Source organism: Podarcis raffonei, chromosome 6, assembly GCF_027172205.1.
Source record: "Podarcis raffonei isolate rPodRaf1 chromosome 6, rPodRaf1.pri, whole genome shotgun sequence".
Taxonomy (NCBI): domain Eukaryota; kingdom Metazoa; phylum Chordata; class Lepidosauria; order Squamata; family Lacertidae; genus Podarcis; species Podarcis raffonei.
In genome coordinates, this window is record NC_070607.1 from 15,705,773 (window position 1) to 15,727,347 (window position 21,575).

General features: G+C 44.4%; 1 protein-coding gene across 1 annotated transcript; it reads right to left on the reverse strand.

The window, feature by feature from the left end:
- Window positions 1-17,598: 17,598 nt before the first annotated feature.
- Window positions 17,599-19,397, reverse strand: LOC128415079 (28S ribosomal protein S18a, mitochondrial-like). The gene is made up of 2 exons (XM_053390953.1): window positions 18,948-19,397; window positions 17,599-17,937 (listed from the first exon to the last, which is right to left on the reverse strand). Exons 1-2 carry the CDS (start codon window positions 19,379-19,381, stop codon window positions 17,808-17,810), a joined length of 564 nt encoding a protein of 187 aa, XP_053246928.1. The 5' UTR covers window positions 19,382-19,397; the 3' UTR covers window positions 17,599-17,807.
- Window positions 19,398-21,575: the final 2,178 nt, after the last annotated feature.

The following is a 21,575-nucleotide window of genomic DNA, read 5'->3' on the forward strand; positions in this document are numbered from 1 at the left end:
AGAGCACGCCAGGCACTTCTGTCTTCCACTGCCTCCCGCAGTTTGGTCAAACTCATGCTGGTAGCTTCGAGAACACTATCCAACCATCTCGTCCTCTGTCGTCCCCTTCTCCTTGTGCCCTCAATCTTTCCCAACATCAGGGTCTTTTCCAGGGAGTCTTCTCTTCTCATGAGGTGGCCAGAGTATTGGAGCCTCAGCTTCACAATCTGTCCTTCCAGTGAGCACTCAGGGCTGATTTCCTTCAGAATGGATAGATTTGATCTTCTTGCAGTCCATGGGACTCTCAAGAGTCTCCTCCAGCACCATAATTCAAAAGCATCAATTCTTCGGCGATCAGCCTTCTTTATGGTCCAGCTTTCACTTCCATACATCACTACTGGGAAAACCATAGCTTTTACTATACGGACCTTTGTCGGCAAGGTGATATCTCTGCTTTTTAAGATGTTGTCTAGGTTTGTCATTGCTTTTCTCCCAAGAAGCAGGCGTCTTTTAATTTCGTGGCCTTCATGGACCACTGCCTTGCCGTTGCGAAGGGGCTTGAATAACTCAGAGAAGCTATGAACTATGCTGTGCAGGGCACCCAAGATGAACAGGTCATAGTGGAAAGTTTTGACCAAACGTGATCCACCTGGAGGAGGAACTAGCAAGCCACTCCAGTATCCCTGCCAAGAAAACTCCATGGACAAAGACAACAGATGGCTGGATAGCATAGTGTATTTCTCATTCTGGCGTTACTGCAGCCAGGCTGGTGCCAAATGTATCGCTCTGCTTTTCTTTGGATCACATTGGCGAGGCTGGGAGGGGAGTCTTGTCATCTGGGCATCCCAGGACTTCCATACACACTGCCCAGGCTTGCACCCTGCAGTTCTGCCGTTCAGTTCTGCTAACACAACAGTTTGACTTCACCCCCGGAAATTCACTCCATTGTCTCTCAAGAAAGGCAGATGTCAACTACAAAGGCTCTTTTCTTCTGTATGATATTCAATAGTGTACACAGCCATGAAATGTCACTCTTTGTTTTTTGTTCCTTCATTTCTATTTCCATCCTTTGTTTTCACAATGCACGATTTGGGGGAGTTCTCTTTTTTCTGCGGCACACTGTCTTTTGAGTAGCCATACTCCTGTATGAGCTCTCCTGGTAAGCCCTTACTTCCATTGCCATATACCATATTTTTTGCTCTATAAGACTCACTTTTTCCCTCCTAAAAAGTAAGGGGAAATGTGTGTGCGTCTTATGGAGCGAATGCAGGCTGCGCAGCTATCCCAGAAGCCAGAACAGCAAGAGGGATTGCTGCTTTCACTGCGCAGCGATCCCTCTTGCTGTTCTGGCTTCTGAGATTCAGAATATTTTTTTTCTTGTTTTCCTCCTCCAAAAACTAGGTGCATCTTGTGGTCTGGTGCATCTTATAGAGCGAAAGATACGGTAATCTCTACCCTGCGAGCAAGATGAATGACCATGTTGAAAATGTTATTATTACTCTTTTAATGTCAACTCCAATGATTCTGAAGCATAAATAGAGGGCTGCTTTGGAAAGAGAGATATCGTTTTACATACATGTGTGCATTTTTCCTTTATGGAAAAACATTTTTTAAAGTAGCATTTTCCATCTACTTGTTTAAAATTTAAGTGGGACTGCCAAAAGTGCTGATGGAAGAACAGATGCTGGCTAGGCGTCTGTAATGTTAGAAAATAATTAGCTGTGATTTGTTAAAATGTGGTACAGTAGTACCTCGGGATACATACCCTTCAGGTTACATACGCTTCAGGTTACAGACTCCGCTAACCCAGAAACAGTGCTGCAGGTTAAGAACTTTGCTTCGGGATAAGAACTGAAATCATGCTCTGGTGGCACAGCGGCAGCAGGAGGCCCCATTAGCTAAAGTGGTGCTTCAGGTTAAGAACAGTTTCAGGTTAAGAACGGACCTCCAGAATGAATTAAGTACTTAACCCAAGGTACCACTGTATATCCTTTGACTTTGCCTGGTGTATAATACCTTCATGCAGCTCCATATTATTTACCTATCTCTTAATATGCTTATCATAACATCATGGATGTTGTAAGGTACTTATAGGACTTGGGGTACAGGCCCATGGCAGAAATTTGCATGTGTCTATTTGTATGTTTAAGTGCCTCTTATTTTTTAAGTGTGCACTTATTTTATTAAGGGAAGGAAATGGCTCTGAGGTGTAGGGCACAGACCCTGTGTGCCATCTCCAACAGCCTCCCTCCATAGTGAAGTTAGCACTGGTGTCAACTTTCCAAACTGTTCTCTGTATATACTGCCTTTAACAGCCACTTCATTTGCAAGTCTTAACAGGATTAGACTGGCCAGCTATACCAGCTGAGGGTAGCCAATGGGTCTCAAACCATTAGTGATTTAGGGACTCTCCCTGCATGTGAAGACAGATTCTGGCAGATTGAGTGGACAAGAACCAATAGTGTGTCTAATGATGAAGAAGGTGGTTTCTGCATGTGCTGCAGAGGGAAGTGAGGTGCAGATGGGGGCCACCAACCTGAGACAGTAGCCCATCTAGGAGAAGGAAAACTCTGATCCTAAAGTTTGCTGCCTTGCAGGATATCATTGAGACAAGAAACAGCTAAGGAGTGAACCCTACACAGAGAATGGAGTCCCTGAGATAGCAGAATGGTGCCTCCTTCTAGCAACTCCTGCAACTAAGCTGGTGCCAAACGTATTGCTCTGCTTTCCTTTGGACCGCATCAGTGAGGCCGAGAGGGTAGTCTTGTTGTCTGGTCAGTCCAAGACTTCCATACACACTGTCTAGACTTGTGGCCCAGGGAAGGCACGTGGGTCCTGCTTACACAAGACCATTGTCTCTCGAGATAGACCAGGCTTCCTCAAACTCGGCCCTCCAGATGTTTTTGGCCTACAACTCCCATGATCCCTAGCTACCAGGACCAGTGGTCAGGGATGATGGGAATTGTAGTCTCCAAACATCTGGAGGGCTGAGTCTGAAGAAGCCTGAGATAGATGGATGTCAACAATTTAGGTGCAAACTAATTATTATGGGACAGCAAGTGGAAGCTAACCCCATCAAGTATTCTGTTACATGAATGTTAGGTATGAATTGCCAAGGTGAATTTCTCGCAAGGACCAGAACATTTAGCCAGAAGGTCCAGACACTGTGTTAATGGTAAAACCTTTCCTGGTCCAGTTCTTCTTTGTCTGAAGAAGAAGAAAAGACAGATATCTAAAAGTGAAGCAGGGTGAAAAGTTTAAATGGAGTGTCTCCCGCTCAGCACGAATTCTGGAATTGCTGCCACTGGAGATAAGACCATCAAGTTGAATGCACCCACCCACTAGTCTTGAATGTCTACCAAAGGATTGCATTTCTGAAAGATGTTGTAAGCTAACATCTGAAAAGGAGGTTATTATCACTCCTCCCTTCTGACCTCCGGTCTCTCTGTCAAAAGCTTTATGGGTAGCAAGCAGAAACTAAGCCTGTAGGAAGTTTATGTGGTGATGCTACAGTTGGAAGAAGGTGACTTTCCACCTATTTGGCAGCTGGCAAAAGCACAGAACCTCTTTTGGGCAAAGGGAGACAACCCTACAACTATAAAGATGGAAACATTTATTCACCAAACAAAGAACCTTCCATCAAATTCTAACTTGATTTCAAACCCCCATGGATTGTGTGATGGATTTACAGCTGAACAAAACACAGACCTGAAAAATAAGGAGAGAGAGGAAGTCATCCATCTTAATAAGGAGCGATAACACCACCTGAAAAACTGGCTAGTGTGATCTGTGGTTGAAATGAAGGTGGATGCAGCTTTTCAAATCCCACTAATTTTAAAATCTCTGGGTCCTAATGCATAATAGAAATTTTAAAAAATTTGAAGAAATTATATTTAGACCAATCTGTAGTGATAACTGGAAAGGTGAAAAGATATTCTTTCCAGAGGTTTACCTACCCCCTATCTGTTTAATTCATACCACTTTTACTCTCATGGATTTCTGAAAATAAACCCAGGAATTTGGTTTTGTGAAGGTGCCATATATTCTCTGTTGTTATCTTGCCTGCTCCCTAAAAGAGAAACATCATTCCAGGATGAGGGATTAACTGCTAAAATCTGGTTTAAATCTGAAATGCAGATACACTCACAGCAGTCAGGGTGTTCCCCCACAGCCTCCACCTGGCTGACAAAGCCATTTTTAGAGCTTATGGCTATGAGACGCATTGAAGAACAAAAGAAAATAACCGGGTTTTCCACAGGGTTAAGGAATTTCCTCCTGTGGGAATTAAAAAGGGGAGAGGGAGGGGAGAGACCCAGAAAAACAGTACAGTCAACAGTGAAACATTACCCATCACTAGGGAAATGTTCTAATCTATTCTTAACTTGCTTTATTAGGAGCCCACAGAGTTGGCTTGAAGCCAGCCCAGATGGAAAAACCAAAGCCAAACTGCATTCTCTCTCTCTCTCTCTCTCTCTCTCTCTCTCTCTCTCTCTCTCTCTGTGTGTGTGTGTGTTTGTGTGTGTGTGTGTGTGTGTGTGGAAGGAGGAAGAGAGGCAGGGAGTGTGAGAGAGGCTTCGTTTGGAACACGGCGTCTACATCTGCAAATCATCTGTCAAGCAGTATTAAGACATCCACCTGCTATTAGCCAATTTAGTCGTGTGTGTGGATATATAATGGCTTAAATGTTGCAGCGCTAAATATAACCAGGTTTCCAGTGTTTTCTCTACGGTCCATTATCTTTGTCACTCAGCTGCTATAAAAGGCATGGTGCTCACAGCATGGATTTCCAAGCATAAGACCAGTGCTCAGGTCTGGGTGGCGCATGAGACGCATCCCTCCGAGGCTTCATTTCAGCTTGGCAGGTGTTAAGCAAGCATTGCTGGATATCACCACAACCGTCCCTTTGCAGCCAATCTTGGCATGGGGGTCTCAGTAAACACATCACAGCCAAGGTTCTTCAAGTTTGAAGTCTACAGGTAACAACTATTTGGTCTCTTTAATGCATCATTCAGCTGCAAAGAGGTGTGTGGGGTGTGTGTGAAACCACCATTTCTTTCTCCCCACTTTCCCATGGGTCCTGTTTAGCTGTTGTCAATTTCTCATCACCTGCTCATCTGCAACATGAGACTGTTGTTTGTTCCAGCAGGCATGAGGTTAGGCAGTGGCACCAGAGGGTATGTCTACCATCTGGTCAAGGAGAAAAGGCCTAGCACTCTCTTGTATTTCTAACAGCAGCCTAAGCTCCAACGATCAGCAGCTGCTGTTGCTTTTTTCAAAAACAGCATGGAGATATGCATCACCGCCTATAAAGTCTGAAGACCAAACTGCTGCTAAAGGCACCAGAGAGAGGAGCTTTTATGCATACCTTCCAACATTTCTCCAATGAAAATAGGGATGCCCTAGTCAATTATTATTATACTATTTATACTCCACCCATCTGACTGGGTTGCCCCAGCCACTCTGGATGGCTTCCAACATATGTTTAGGGTTGCCATATTTTGTAGAGCAAAAAAGAACACATTTGCCGACTTCTGCTTTTAACTATGGAACACTATGATGACTCTATCCATGAAAAAGAGGACGTGTCCTGGAAAAAGAGGACATAGGGCAACCCTAAAACATAATGAAACATTAAACATTAAAAAAAAATCCCTATACAGATGGCTTGGGGGTTGGATAACTCCATACCCTCCAACATTTCTCTGATGAAATCCTAAGGAAAAGCAGGACATTCTGGGATCAAATCAGAAACCAAGACGGCTTCTGTAAATCCAGGGCTGTCGCTGGAAAATAGGGACACTTGGAGGGTCTGCTTTATGAGAAGGATGGGGAACCTGCAGCTTTCCAGAGTCCCATAATTCCTGATCACAGACTGGAGCTCATTTGCTGAGCCACAGGTTCTGCATCTCTGTAGGAGGTAGTGGAAGACAGGAGTGTCTGGCGTGCTCTGGTCCATGGGGTCACGAAGAGTCAGACACGACTAAACAACAACAAAAATGGGAAGGGGGTACTGCAATTGCCAGTTTTCTGGAGGACAAGCAGGATGTGAGAAGTTGAGATGATCAAACCTTGGGATCGGTAGGTGTGCATTGTGGAAACCATTGTTTGGGGGGCATGCCATCTCTTCCTTGCACCTCCCCAGTGAAATATGCTTCTGGGAGGCAGCACAAGGCTTTTGAAGTTCTTACTCTCTCCAGCCACGGTAAAGTGCATGGCAGCTCCTGTGAGATGGTTTAACAAACTGCACATATGCAAAGTTCACTTCCTCCCTTCGTCTCCCTCCCTCAATTTCAGTTAGAACAGTGGCATGTGGCTCCAGCTATTCATCTCAAGCATTAGTCATCTCGTTATCTCCAGAGTTAACACTAGGCATAATTAATTACAAAAAGGGCGGATCCGCAAGCATAAACTTAAATAACCAAGATCTGGACTGTGCTATCTTTCCATCAGAACACACAATGGAAAAATAACCCCTGACATTTGAACATGAATTAGCATCCTGAATTACAAGATTAGTTCTATTTACTTATCTGCTCCTTATCTTTCTTGATTTGCTACCGACGTATGATATTGATTCATGGGTATGAGCATACACTAGGGCAAACTCAAGCAAAACAAGCCTACTTCAAACAAATTAAAAACCAACACAACTCCCATCTGTCTGTATTGTATTTGTTTTGGGCCCCCTCTTCCCCTAGCAATAAGAAATTGCTATTCCCCTTATGAAGAGAGAGTAAAAAGAGATGTGGCATTTCTTGAATATCTCTTTATTTACAACCATACAAAATGGAGCGTGAGGGAATACCCAGGAACCCAGCCAAGCAGTGATAGTCTTAGCTCCCTCAAAAGCAAACAGGATTCTATTGGAGGCCTCCAAAATTCCCTCTTGCCCACTAACTACAAAAATTCAGACAAGTATTCCTCCTATGCTGGCTTCAATCTGCCTGCCAAATTGTTTCTGTCTCCAACCTCTACCTGAGCAGATGGACTGCTGTATAGCTTGTTACCCCCACACATCAGAAACCATTAGTGTACATTTCACACGCCCATTTTCTAGCAACCAGGCCCCATTAAGGAAACATATTCAGTTATGAACCACCTAATATTCAAAGATCAAATTCCTGCTCCTGGTTGCACCCTAACAACAGAGCTAATGATGCTCTCAAGTATCCTACAGGCTGTTGGTCAGTTTCAGTGAAGCATATGCATATTGACCACTTGGCTGCATTTGGTGCAGATGTTTGGCAAACCTGATGGTTCAGATGCCCGCCTGCTTTCCTTCAACAATGCTATAACACGGGGTACTCTCATCCTATTCACTCGGCCAATGGACAAATAATAATAATAATAATAATAATAATAATAATAATAATAATAATAATTATTTATACCCCACTCATCTGGCTGGGTTTCCCCAGCCACTCTGGGCGGCTTCCAACAGAATATTAAAATACAATAACCTATTAAACATTAAAAGCTTCCCTAAACAGGGCTGCCTTCAGATGTCTTCTAAAAGCCTGGTAGTTGTTTTTCTCTTTGACATCTGGTGGGAGGGTGTTCCACAGGGTGGGTGCCACTACCGAGAAGGCCCTCTGCCTGGTTTCCTGTAACTTGGCTTCTTACAGTGAGGGAACCGCCAGAAGGCCCTCGGAGCTGGACCTCAGCGTCCGGGCAGAATGATGGGGGTGGAGACGCTCCTTCAGGTATACTGGACCAAATTCCAGATGTTGCTTTCTTCTTCTTCTTCTTCTTCTTCTTCTTCTTCTTCTTCTTCTTCTTCCTCACCACTTTCTACTTTGAGGTCACAACCACATCATATATTTAAGGCACATGTCTTCCTTGGCAGGAGCAGCCCAAGCCATTTTGCTGCCTGAGGAGAAGGACCAAGATTCAGCATTCTGTGCACGAAGTCTGAGGAGGGTGGTAGCTGAATGTTACTTCAGCCCTGGTGATGGAGCACAGTCTTTCTCTGGGCCCTCAAGCAGCATGTTTTAGGGGCCACAGGGCCACACTGGCTATTTCCAAAGATAAATGGCAGCCACAGCCTGGAATGAAGCTCTTTGCTCATCTTATCTGATTACACATGTCCCACACAGCACCTAAACTGGTATGTTTAAAACAATCACGCAAGTTAAAATCTGAAGACTAATTTAACTTCCACCCACTCCCTTAGAGGGAGCCTGTGATCTCTTAGTTTTTTTCTGGATGCTTTGACAGATGTTCTAATCCCTGAATAGACATGTCACATACTGACAATCACAATTTGCACCTGATCTCTGGGATTACCAGCTCACTTAACCTACAGCATTATTTAGCAGCCTTGCCTCCGAGTGACTGTGGAAAGAGCAGGTGTGAGTGGAAACAAAGGACAATCTATTAATGTAGATGCCTTTCTCAAGTTTCAAAGCTGCCATTTCATTTAACTTTAGGTAATGAAAAAAATTTCGCAGATTCCAAGAAGCAGAAATCTTTAACAATCAATATCCCATACTGATTGTTTTTATTATCTGTGTAAAGAACTATGCAGAAATTCTGGTTTTAGTATGCTAGCTGTTTTGCCATAATAAACACTGATTGATTGATTTGAGTCTCTAACACAACCAGGCGCATTTACAATATTAATTTACAATATTAATTTTCCATGTCTCATGTTTCCACTGTTGACTGCTGCTGCACTGCCATAGAGATGAAATCCCAATCGGAAGGAAATGGATCCAGTCTCAAGTTAACAAAGGATTTCCACGTAAGGGGTCAAGGAGGATCCCATACGGACATTTCTCCCATTTTTAAAATCAGTGTTGCTCACAAGTCCTTTTGTACCTTACTGAGTTTTAAGCTAGTGATGAGTATATAGTGTAAGTAACAGTTAGAGTAGACCCACTGAAATCAATAGACTGAAGTCCAAGTAAGACTATGGTTAACATGTGGATGAAACTCCTCAAAAATGTGGAGCAGAGATTGGGTATACAGTGGTACCTTGGGTTACATATGCTTCAGGTTACAGACTCCGCTAACCCAGAAATATTACCTCGGGTTAAGAACTTTGCTTCAGGATGAACAGAAATCATGCTCCGGCAGTGCAGCAGCAGGAGGCCCCATTAGCTAAAGTGGTGCTCCAGGTTAAGAACAGTTTCAGGTTAAATACGGACCTCCGGAACGAATTAAGTACTTAACCTGAGGTACTACTGTACTGCACACATGTTGCATGTACTGTGTACAAGGCCAAACCAAGACATGACATTAAATACATTTCTCTTTTCGTTTTCCCACAAGAATGAAAATGCACCTGGTAATTCTGGCACCTCTTTACCAGTTAAAAATAAAAACCTTAACAATACAAGGCTAAAAACTGCAATTTGTAAAATGGTCTCAGGAAACAAAACAAAATTCTAAAAGTATCAAGCTGAGAGAGGAAATCATAGAAACAATGCAACAGAACTGCTAAGTATAGAATTGGCAGACAGCAACAAAAAGCAGTTGTCAGCTTTTAGACAATATCTGGCAATGCGGGGACACACAGGCACCCTCCAAAGTGATGGGAGTGGACCTCCACAACGCTGGAGAAATGCTGGAAATTCAGGGTTTAGCACACAAGACATCTGCCACAATCTACTTGTTCACTGCTGGACTACTTCCATACATCACTCCTGGGAAAACCATAGCTTTAACTATATGGACCTTTGTCAGCAAGGTGATGTCTCTGCTTTTTAAGATGCTGTCTCGGTTCGTCATTGCTTTTCTCCCAAGAAGCAGGCGTCTTTTAATTTTGTGGCTGCTGTCACCATCTGCAGTGATCATGGAGCCCAAGAAAGTAAAATCTCTCACTGCCTCCATTTCTTCCCCTTCTACTTGCCAGGAGGTGATGGGACCAGTGGCCATGATCTTAGGGGTTTTTTATGTTGAGCTTCAGACCATATTTTGCACTCTCCTCTTTTACCTTCTTTAAAAGGTTATTTAAAACCTCCCCCCTAAATAAATTCACACTTGACTCAAATTTTGGTTTGTTTTTGGCAGAATTTAGGCCACAACTTTATTGATTACAGAAAGTGAATGGTTGCATAGGCTCTGGTTCCAGCATAGGTCAGCCAAGGGTGAACACCTGGATAAGCGGAAAGTCAGGAACAGGCTATCTCCGCCCAAATGTCCCCCTGGACTCAGGCATGGGCACAACCCCCTCTCAGGGGTTGACCAAACCATTGAGTCCCTGTATTCCTTTAACGGAATACCCTTCACATAGGGATGGCGAGAGCATTCTCCCATCCCTATCACCTGAACCAGGGCCTATCCTCAACCATACAAGTTGTGATGATTTGCTACGCGGCAGGCGAAACCCAAATGTCAACAGCCAATCAGCCAAGTGGGGAAAATTCCTGCCGTGTCCCTGTCCCAACGATAGATGACACATGGCGGCATAGGTCAAGCGCAAAGCCCTAAAAGGAGGGAGAGGTGGGCGGGTGTTCCGAATGGATACGCCAAAAGAGGAAGCTCTGGGTCACATGCATAGGTATATATAGGTCCCTCAAACCATTTTGACTGCGTCCCACTGGCCAGATTGCACCCAGCTTCGAGGGACCTACCAATTGGGTGTTGTGGCTGACCAATCGTACCCACCCACAACACAGGGTGTCGGTTTTCCAGGTCTCACCGCAATACATGCCCTCTTTAAGGGAGGATCCGATTTGCCATTAAAATTCTATAATGTTCTGGTGCAATGCATTCTGGGTGCCTTCAGGGTATCCCTTCATAGTGTGGGGAATCTGAATTTCACATATTGATTTGGACTAGCCAGCTGGAAATTTGGCTACGCACTTCTAACTGCTACAAAAAGTGACCTAATTCCAATGTAAGCTTGACTGGTGAACTATGTAGTCGCAGCTGAAGCTGAAGAACAAGAGAATAGCAAATTCTCTTCAGATTTAACCCTTCTCATTCCCCCCTTAAAAGTTAAATTAAAATGGGACGTTTATCTGCATGATATATATTTTATTGCAATGTTGTTGTTTAAAAAAATGTTTTCAAAAATGCTTTTCTTCATAAGAAGAGGAACAGAGAGGTCCATGCAGAGAATATGAGTGGGGGTCTCACCTGCTCCAAAGTGTTATTTTTAGCTGGTTGAATGCAGAAAGCCACAATTAATATCCAATAAATATTTATGCCGCAAAATGTAAGGAATGCATGGTGCCACTTACCATAAATAGAGTGAAAGATGTAATGGAATCAAGGTGCAGTCTGCAGCATACTTTATGTCCCAGAATATACAACTGTCTGCTGTGCATGGAAAATCCCACTTGTCTTCACCAAACAGATAATCTTCAGAACTATGAACTCAAGGCGTATGAGTTAGCCTAAGGGCAAAACCTAACTAAAATCAGGAGAACTGTGAACATCACGTCCCATCGTTTATTTATTTTTTAAAAAAGAAACAAAAAACGAACAGTCAAGGGGGCATGGTTTGGTTTGGGGCTGCAGCACAGGAAGAAGGGGATTAACCCTTTCCTGTGTGTTGTTTTCTCAGTTTAAATTCTGCCCCCAGCCCAGCTACTATTTCCCAACAAGAGAAAACAGAAACAGAAAAATGGCACCTCTAAATAATCAAAACGGTAATAGGTGTGGTCAGGCACTGAATATTGTTCTCTGTGGATGGGAGTCAGGAGTGTGCGCAGAGGCCTTGCCCACAATGTTCACAAGCATGTTACCCCGCAAGCTCAGTCCCTGATCTCAGTGGCGTAGCGTGGGGGGTGCAGGGAGGGCCGGCCGCACCGGGCGCAACATCTGGGGTTAGGGCAAATCCACGGGTTAGGGGGTGCAAATCCACGGGTTAGGGGGCACAAATTACTTGCCTTGCCCCGGGTGCTGACAACCCACGCTACACCACTGCCTGATCTTCACTCCGTTGACCAGAGAAGGTCTGCTATACAGGAAGCCTTGATTCGCCTTTGCAGGAACATCAATAGAACTCCTTGCACAATCAAAAAGTCTAGTTTGATTTTCTGAACGTTAGGGTGGCCAAGTGAAGAAGGGGAAAGGGTTCCCACCCACTTTAATAACTGCATAGAAGAGGTGATTTCAGGGTGTAGTTTGCATGGCAACACAACACCCAGGAGAGATAAAACCAAGATACACAAAATCCCATCTCCTCTTTGCCAGCAACTACTGAGACTGAAACCTAAAGTTGGCATCCGTCTGTCTCGGGAGACAATGGAGGAATGCACCTTTGGGAGTGAAGTCAAACTGATGGACGGTTGCAGCACCTGCTGTGACTGTAGAGACCAATAGGGGAGAGACATGTTTTGTTGCAGCTGGGGCAGATGAAGGCGTCCAGTTGTTCTGCTGCAGATGCCCCATGGCGTTTCTTCCCATGACACTGAAACCAGATGTTATTTTATTCCCTGATCTTTCTGGCCCCTTTTCGCAAGCATCAAAAGGAAATATACTTAGGCATTTCTTCTTCAAGTTTGGAAACGTCACAGAACTTGTTCTTTAATTCACAGTTCCAGTTCAGTCGCATTTATGAATGGGCTATTGAAGCCGTGGTCTGGGAGGCTCTGAGGAAACTGTTATCACGTGGAGTTCTTGCCATTTCTCTATGTACTCATTCATCTCTGTTCAGAGCTTTGTATCTCTCTCAGCTATTTCAGACTCAAGGCTGCTTTCGACAGGAACAGGTGTTAATTGGATGCACTGGGAGCAAATCTAAAATTAGCTCATTACCCTACATTGTTGATTTGTCAGAGTAGCTACTAATGGAAAAGGTTGTTTCCTTCCTGCATGTTAGAAGCAACCATTTTAATTTGATACTTCAAAATTAAAGCGAAAAACCAAACCGCATACTTTCTCTTAAATCACCCTGGAAATTAGGACCAGGTTCTCCCTGAAATTGCAAATCTAGATTTGGGAACTTTAGTTTTCCTCTCACAGCTCTTACAACTTCCAGCACCCATAGCAGGCAACAGCTCTCAGGATTCTTTGGGGCAAGCCATGCACTTTTAATGTCTAGTGTGGATGTAGCCATAGTCCAACAGTATCTGGGGGAGGTCACAGGTTCCCCATTCCTGAAATACTGAGCTGCCGTCTGCAACGTAGGACTTGTGAGCACTTTAAACTGGCAGCTTGTTCTGCGTACAAAGTGTTTCCATATAATTTAAAATCCTGTGTGACCGAGAAAGACTTCAGCACCCTTTTCCTCCCAGCTCTTCTCAACACTTTGTCCAGAGGGTGTTTGGCGACTGAGTAGAAATCTGTTGGCTTAACGTTACATGTGGCCTAAGTGTAATGTGTAGTTTGGCCCTCAGTTGAATGAACTCTGCCCTAAAGGGGCCTATGCATTTTTAAATGCCCCCCGTCCTAGTTCAACAGCTGTGCCTGCATTCTCCTCGGATGCTTGCCCTAAAAAAAGCACTGGGGTTTTGCTTCCCAGCTGTATTATGAGTGGATTATAACTCCAGGAGCACAGGTGACGCCTACGTTTCTTTTCCATTCGTAATCCTTCCTATGCATGCCAAGAAAATTCCAGCAAGATCTACAAGTTTTATGAGATGTTTTGCAATTTTGAAAAACCACATTTTAAGCAGGCCTCTCTCCTCTGCATCTCACACATGGTTCTGGAAAGTTAAAGCTACAAAAGCAACAACAGTTCTGTTTCCACTGAGAAAATGTTCGATCGTTCAAGAGTGTCTGGAGAATGAGGTGTCCTTTCCAGCTTTCTCTGTGGGTAAAGAAACATTCCACCAATTTACAGCTTCCCCCCGTTAATCAGATTGCAAAAACAGACGCCATGGTGGATACAATCGGTCGATGGTCCCCTTCATCGTCTTCATTTTTTAAAAAAACAAAGATTGGTTCTAAAATTAGATCAGTAGCTTCCTGATGCAAGAATAGGCACAAAGAGACATGTGTAGATATTGCAGCGTGGCAAAGCACATCAAATTGTTCTTCCTGAGTATCAATTTGCTGCTTTGCTCCAAAAGAGGCTGGATCACACAAGACCATTTTCTTGAATTAAAGAAGGGGGAAAGCAGGGATGTTATATGCCCCATCATCACCACCCTCCAAATTTTATGAACTTAATTGGCTGTCTATTCATTTGTTCTTCAAAGCGGTGATTTGACCTTAAAACTGAAATATATAATTATTTTTAAAAGAAAGTATTAGCCTAGGTGGGACATGGCATGGATACAAGATTGAGGAACCTCTGCAGTCCCTTGGCAGCTTGTGCAGTTTGACAACTCATGCTGTGTGAGCAACTCATTTCAATTGCTACACAAAAGAAGTGAAGGGGGGGGATCCGAAGAAGGCAGAGGCAGCATTCTGAATAATTTAAGGCATCTCCTTCCCCAAATGACTTGGGACCAGGTTCATCTGAAATTAGGGCTGCCGTACGTCCGGATTTCCCCAGACATTACCAGGATTTCAAAAGCAGAATTTACATCTGGGGAGAATTTCCAAAAGGTGTCCTGCATCTTAAAGGACCCCTGACCATTAGGTCCAGTCGTGACCGACTCTAGGGTTGCAGCGCTCATCTCGCTTTATTGGCCGAGGGAGCCGGCGTACAGCTTCTGGGTCATGTGGCCAGCATGACTAAGCCGCTTCTGGCAAACCAGAGCAGCACATGAAAACGCCGTTTAACTTCCCGCCGGAGCGGTACCTATTTATCTACTTGCACTTTGACTTGCTTTCGAACTGCTAGGTTGGCAGGAGCAGGGACCGAGCAACGGGAGCTCACCCTGTCGCGGGGATTCGAACCGCCGACCTTCCGATCGGCAAGCCCTAGGCTCTGTGGTTTAACCCACAGCACCACCCGCATCCCTATCCTGCATCTTAGGCAAGTCAATTGAGAAACTGTGGGGGGTTTTGGCGTTTTTGTAAAAAAATAATAAAGATAAAATAAAAAGCTTAGCAGCTTTGGGGTTTGTCTAATAAAAGCTCATTGACTTCCAACTGTGGTGTAATGGGTAGAGTGCTGAACTATAACCACAGAGACCAGGGGTCGAATCCTCACCCAGCCATGAAGCTCACTGGGAGACCTTGGGCCAGTCACTGCCTCTCAGCCTTACCCATCTCACAGGGTTGTTGTGGGGGGTTAAATGAGGGAGGAACCATGCAAACCACTGTGAGCTCCTTGAGGTGAGGACGCGGTATATAAAAGTAAGGAATGAATGAATAAATCAGGCTAGGAAAATGTTTTGCAAATGGTTAAGTCCTTGATAATAACTTATCTATATAGTTATATGTGTAGTATTTGGATGGTTCTTTATTTACAGTATTTATAACCCCCCCACCCCCCCAAGTCCCAAGATCACTTTTTTGTGTTATTGGCTCTGCACAGTTCTTATTTTTTCGCTTGTGGCACAACATTTGCAGTAGTCTCTATCATGGTATATTGACAGTGGTGGCCTCATATCACCCCTAATTTGAGAGAGTTCCAAGTTTATTTCCATCATCTAAGAGCAGGGGTCAGCAACCTTTTTCAGCCGTGGGCCGGTCCACCATCCCTCAGACCATGTGGTGGGCCGGACTATATTTTGGAAAAATAATAATGAATGAATTCTTATGCCCCACAAATAACCCAAAGATGCATTTTAAATAGAAGCACACATTCTACTCATGTAAAAACACCAGGCAGGCCCCACAAATAACCCAGAGATGCATTTTAAATAAAAGGACACATTCTACTCATGTAAAAGCACACTGATTCCCAGACCTGCCCATGGGCCAGATTTAGAAGGCGATTGGGCCAGATCTGGACCCCGGGCCTTAGGTTGCCTACCCCTGATCTAACAGTCTCCTAGCCCGGACTTGAATGGCAAAAGCACATAAATAATCCTTCAGTGGTCATGTCAAACCAGTTCTGGTGCCTTATTTGCCACAGGAAAGCAGGGGAAGGAATAAAGGGATCCTCGCAGTCCTTTGCCTCCCTCTCTTGTAACCGGGGAAGGAAACAATGATGAAGCCACAGGCAAGAATGCCGACACGACGTTAATTATTTGCCGCTAAGAAAACCATTGCCGATGCAGCGCATTTCCTTCCTCTGATTGGCATCCAACACTTATCCAAGTTAAAAATGACGAAATAACAGGGGCACATTTGTTCTCAGGCTCGGTACAGGTCAGTCACACACAAAATGCTCTGAAGTGAAGGCACTGTTCTGCTTCTGCTGTAAATGAGGAAGTCAAAGCATTGTGTCGTGTCCTGGCGAGGATGTCTGAAAGACAGGAAGCAGAAACCAGCAGAGGTTAAGCATTTAGTCCCACTGAAATCAGCTCGGCGGGCTCTAGTTTGTTTAGAGAGTCTGAAGGTTTTGAAAGAGGGATCCATTTGCTCCTGTTTTCTGTCGCCAGCCTTAAGTCTGCCGCATTCCAGCTTGGGCCAAAATCAATTTGTGACGCCTTTTAAGGGACTGTGAGAACCTTTGATGTGTTGCTATGACGAATTAATGTGGCTACCCTTCTGGAATATACGTCGAGCTAGATGCGATGTGGAGCTCAGTTTTTAGCACCCTGATATATTTTTCATTCTTAAAAATCATCTCGGGGAAGGACAATTCGAATTAGGACGACAGTGTACAGGGAGATGGATCTAACCCTTTCCCTCTTTCCCCAAGCCAAATCACACTCACTGCTAGCAGCTTCAAAGGGCACCATAAACAACACAGACTTCTTGTGTAGCACCTTAAAGACGAGCACATTTCTTATGGCTGAAGCATCTTTGAGCCAGGCCCTGCTTCATGAGATGTATCCAGTGAGATTTGTGCTGCAGGAAGTTAAAGAGGTTGCAGTATCAGACGATACTCAGCATTTTCAGCCCATGCCAAATATGGTCTGAAGCTCAACATCAAAAAAACGAAGATCATGGCCACTGGTCCCATCTCCTCCTGGCAAATAGAAGGGAAGAAATGGAGGCAGATTTTACTTTCTTGGGCTCCATGATCACTGCAGATGGTGACAGCAGTCATGAAATTAAAAGATGCCTGCTTCTTGGGAGAAAAGCAATGACAAACCTAGACAGCATCTTAAAAAGCAGAGACATCACCTTGCTGACAAAGCTCCGTATAGTTAAAGCTATGGTTTTCCCAGTAGTGATGTATGGAAGTGAGAGCTGGACCATAAAGAAGGCTGATCGCCGAAAAATTGATGCTTTTGAATTATGGTGCTGGAGGAGACTCTTGAGAGTCCCACGGACTGCAAGAAGATCAAACCTATCCATTCTGAAGGATATCAGCCCTGAGTGCTCACTGGAAGGACAGATCCTGAAGCTGAGGCTCCAATACTTTGGCCACCTCATGAGAAGAGAAGACTCCCTGGAAAAGACCCTGATGTTGGGAAAGATGGAGGGCACAAGGAGAAGGGGATGACAGAGGATGAGATGGCTGGACAGTGTTCTCGAAGCTACCAGCATGAGTTTAACCAAACTGCGGGAGGCCGTGGAAGACAGGAGTGTATGGCGTGCTCTGGTCCATGGGGTCGCGAAGAGTCGGACACGACTAAACGACTAAACAACAAGAAGTCACAGCTTTAGTTCCTTTGTCTTCAAATGGATATGTAACACTATTCTTTTTTTTAATTTGGAGTTTATTTGGGACTTAAATAAAGGAAGATAAAGTTTTGTTATCCTGAAGCATTATCTTTCAGTTAAATGACAATTCTACTTAGCCATTAAGTTGCCTCTTTTCTGAAAATTCCTCTATGCTTCCAGAGGAAAAATGTTCATTTGGCACTTTCCAGAGCACCAGACATAAAAATACCTGTAATGGATTGACAAATACTGAGCCACAACTACTGTAATTTACTGTCAACGCTAGCGCTACACTATCCTAGTGGTTAAAACGAAGGTTATGGCTTTGACCCATAATTAACATTATCACGGAGTATAGGGTACGATATAGGCATGGGAACCTTGCACCACTTGTGGCCCTTGTTCCAAATGGGCCACACAGATTTGATAGAGTATCGGGTAAGATACCTGTTCCAAAGTTTCCAAAGTTTATTATTAGATTTGTGAGGTCCATGCCTTTACACAAAATACCATAAAACATTATTAAAAGATAAACAATAAAATTATAAAAATAAGCTAAAATTCATGCCATGCTGTCCCAGCAAGGAAACTACCCAAGAAACCTCGCCATTCAGGAAAGAAGATACAGCAACAGGTTAGGAGAGCAATGGGAGGGGCCTCACCATTTCCTCCAGGAACCATACCCTAGTTTTCATAGCCTTCACCACAAAGACCGCTACCACGTGAGAAATCCGTGGATCAGCGTCCACCAGTAAAAACTTTACTTGGTCCTCAGAGTTGGCTATTGATTTGGGAATAGTTTGTAACATCGCATCCCTGAAGGCCGAATAGATGGGACAATACAACAGGTAATGTGTGAGATCCTCTTTGGTTCTCATATGACAAGGACATATACGCTGCTCTACTGGGATTTTTGCATATCTGCCTGACAAATAGGCCGTAGGAATGGTTTGAAAACGGGCCATGGTGAAAGCTCTCCGAAGGGTGGGATTGGTGATATTCGCCAAATAATTGGCGCAGGTTTTGACTGTTTTCAGTCGGGGAAAGCAGTGGGAGGACCCTGGGTTCTGTATTTTTGTGATATCTAACAGAGCGTCTCTCTCCAGGATCCATTCCCGAACTTTGTCCGGGCTCCACAGTTTGAGAATATTAAACTCCGGTAGGGTGTATCTAACCAGGATCTCAGATAGATTTTGACGCCAAGTGGTGTTCTTTTGAAGAGATACAAAGGCTTGTTTGGCCAATAAGGTGTTTGAAGTGTTTGCAAGGTTGATGTAAAATCGTAGGAATCTTAAGTGGGCCCTGGCAGACACAGAGGGTAATCCAACTTCCACCCTCAAGAAAGCTGCTGGTGTTCCTTGAGGAAGGCCTAGAATCCTCTTGAGGTAATAATTTTGCAAAATTTCAAGCCGTTCCAACAGCCTCTGGTTCCACCCCCAGAGTTCTATCCCAGATACCTGTTGAACTTTGGTTTCTTGTTTTTTGGAACAAAACCTTCAGGAAGTTTAGGTTTATGATTTGGCAGCAAACCTGCTTGATGAGCCATTTTCACACACACTTCAACCTTTCTGTGCTCTTCCGTACAGAGGCCTGTAACTCTCCTGGGCAGCATCCTTCCCTCAGAGGTTATGAATTGACTGAGCAATAAAACATCCTTGTAAGAATACTTGTGCTTTAGGTTCCAGTGACAGATAGGACATTGGCCAGAAGGATTTGGAGGAGTCGGGGCTTCCTCAACTTCCAGCACTTTACCTTCAATAATAGTTGTGTTTCTTTCAGTAGTTTCTACAACCTGCCTCAAACCATGAGATGGGGCGTCAGCCCAGTCTCCCCACAAGAACCCAGACACCAGACACCTGCAGCCGGAGAGCAGTGACATGGACGCAGCCATCTTGGCAGCCCTCCGATGGCTTCCGCTTCATGTAACACTATTCTAAGCAGTTGTACTCAGAAGTTTAAGCCTTGCTGCGTGATCGGGCAGCACTGGGATGGAAATCACTTCCACACAGCTATTGTGATACCATGAGAATCCTTTCTTTGTCACAGGCCACAGACTTTCCAAGTGCTCCTATTTTCCAGGGACTGTCCCAGATTTACAAAAAGCCCTTCTGGTTTCTGTTTTGATTCCGGAATGTCCCACTTTTCCTTGTTGTTGTTGTTTAGTCATTTAGTTGTGTCCGACTCTTCGTGACCCCACGGACCAGAGCACGCCGGGCACTTCTGTCTTCCACTGCCTCCTGCAGTTTGGTCAGGCTCATGTTTGTAGCTTTGAGAACACTGTCTAACCATCTCATCCATCTCATTTTTCCTTAGGACATCCCTATTTTCATCAGATAAATGTTGGAGGGTATAGAATTATGCAACCCCCGACCCAAGAAGATAACTATACAACCTTTAGAAGACATCTGAAGGCAGCCCTGTATACGGAAATGTTTTGTTTTGTTTTAACCGTTTACTGTTTTGCTATGTTTTTATATATGTTAGAAGCTGCCCAGAGTGGCTGGGGCAACCCAGTCAAATGGCTGGGGTATAAATTATCAGTATGGAATAGGACATCCCTGTTTTCATTGGAGAAATGTTGGAGGGTATGGGGTCACTCAACCCACCTAGTTCTCTTCTTCCACATTGGAAGTCTGTGCTCCCCACCCCTGTCTCAGTCCGGAGCTGTGCCATCTGCGGTGGTAATAACAGCAAACTTCAGGAAATAGGAAGGTGCTTCTTCTCATCTCTCAGAGTGTCTGCTCTCCACCAGGAAAGCCCATTCCACAGTTCACATATTATATTGTTTTGCTTAATGCAACCCATCTGCAAAGAATAGTATTTTTTCACCGGCGGTATCTGGTGCTCTTAGCTGCAGAGCTGAGAATATTTTAGAGCACAACAGGTCCAGGAGGGAGGGAAGGGAAAGGGGAAACAAAACACCAACAGCTTTCTTCACTTATCACCTGTTTGAACTAGCTGTGCAAGTAAAGTGATGTTGAAACAACAGGAAAAACAAAGGCATTAAGATTAGCCTCACATTTTGTACTCTTCGGTGACCTTTTGCTGAGTCTCCTAAGGCTGCATCTAAACTACAAACACAAACCAGTTGCGAACTGGTTTAACTAGCGCAGCTTCCCTCAAGGAAACCAGTGTGCTTTAATTGAAAAGGATGCTGAAAATGACTTGTTTGGGACACTGAATTCATGCCCAAGGGCAAAATGCATTTAGATTTGTAGCACAGACATGAGCTGAAAACCTGACTGCACATGACTTGTGGCTAGCGACAGACAAATCAATCCATTCCGGTTTTCTAATCTTAAATCCTATCCAGCCCGTTTCAGCTTCAGCTTGTGCTGATGACAATGATTTATTTTTAAAATCCTGCATGAACACTTGTGCTGCTTATGGAAACTAGTCTCCTAACACTTTTACACATAATCTTTTTGCTTAATAATCTCTCCCCCCCCACCTTTTTTTTTTTTTTTTTGCAAGCAATTTCTCCTCCTATAATACATTATTGGATGTCAGGGACACTTTTATGAGCACCTGGGGGAAAAGTAGGTGGGAATGTCTTATGTTTTCTGCTGTCTAATCAGGAGGGTCATGAGTGACAGCCGAGGGACTGACTGCTAAAGGTAAAGGACCCTGACCATTAGGTCCAGTCGTGACCGACTCTGGGGTTGCAGCACTCATCTCGCTTTCTTGGCCGAGGGAGCCAGCGTACAGCTTCCGGGTCATGTGGCCAGCATGACTAAGCCGCTTCTGGCGAACCAGAGCAGCGCACGGAAACGCCGTTTACCTTCCCGCTGGAGCGGTACCTATTTATCTACTTGCACGTTGACATGCTTTCGAACTGCTAGGTTGGCAGGAGTTGGGACCGAGCAACGGGAGCTCACCCCATCACGGGGATTCGAACCGCCGACCTTCTGGTCGGCAAGTCCTAGGCTCTGTGGTTTAACCCACAGCGCCACCCAAAGAAAAAACATATACAAAGGAAGAGTTATTTAAAAGGTGAGAAGCAGCACAGATGGGGTCTTTTTTCCTGCCAAATGTAAGTGTGGGTTTAGAAGAGGTTTGGCTGTTTGAAGCGGGAGGGAATCAGA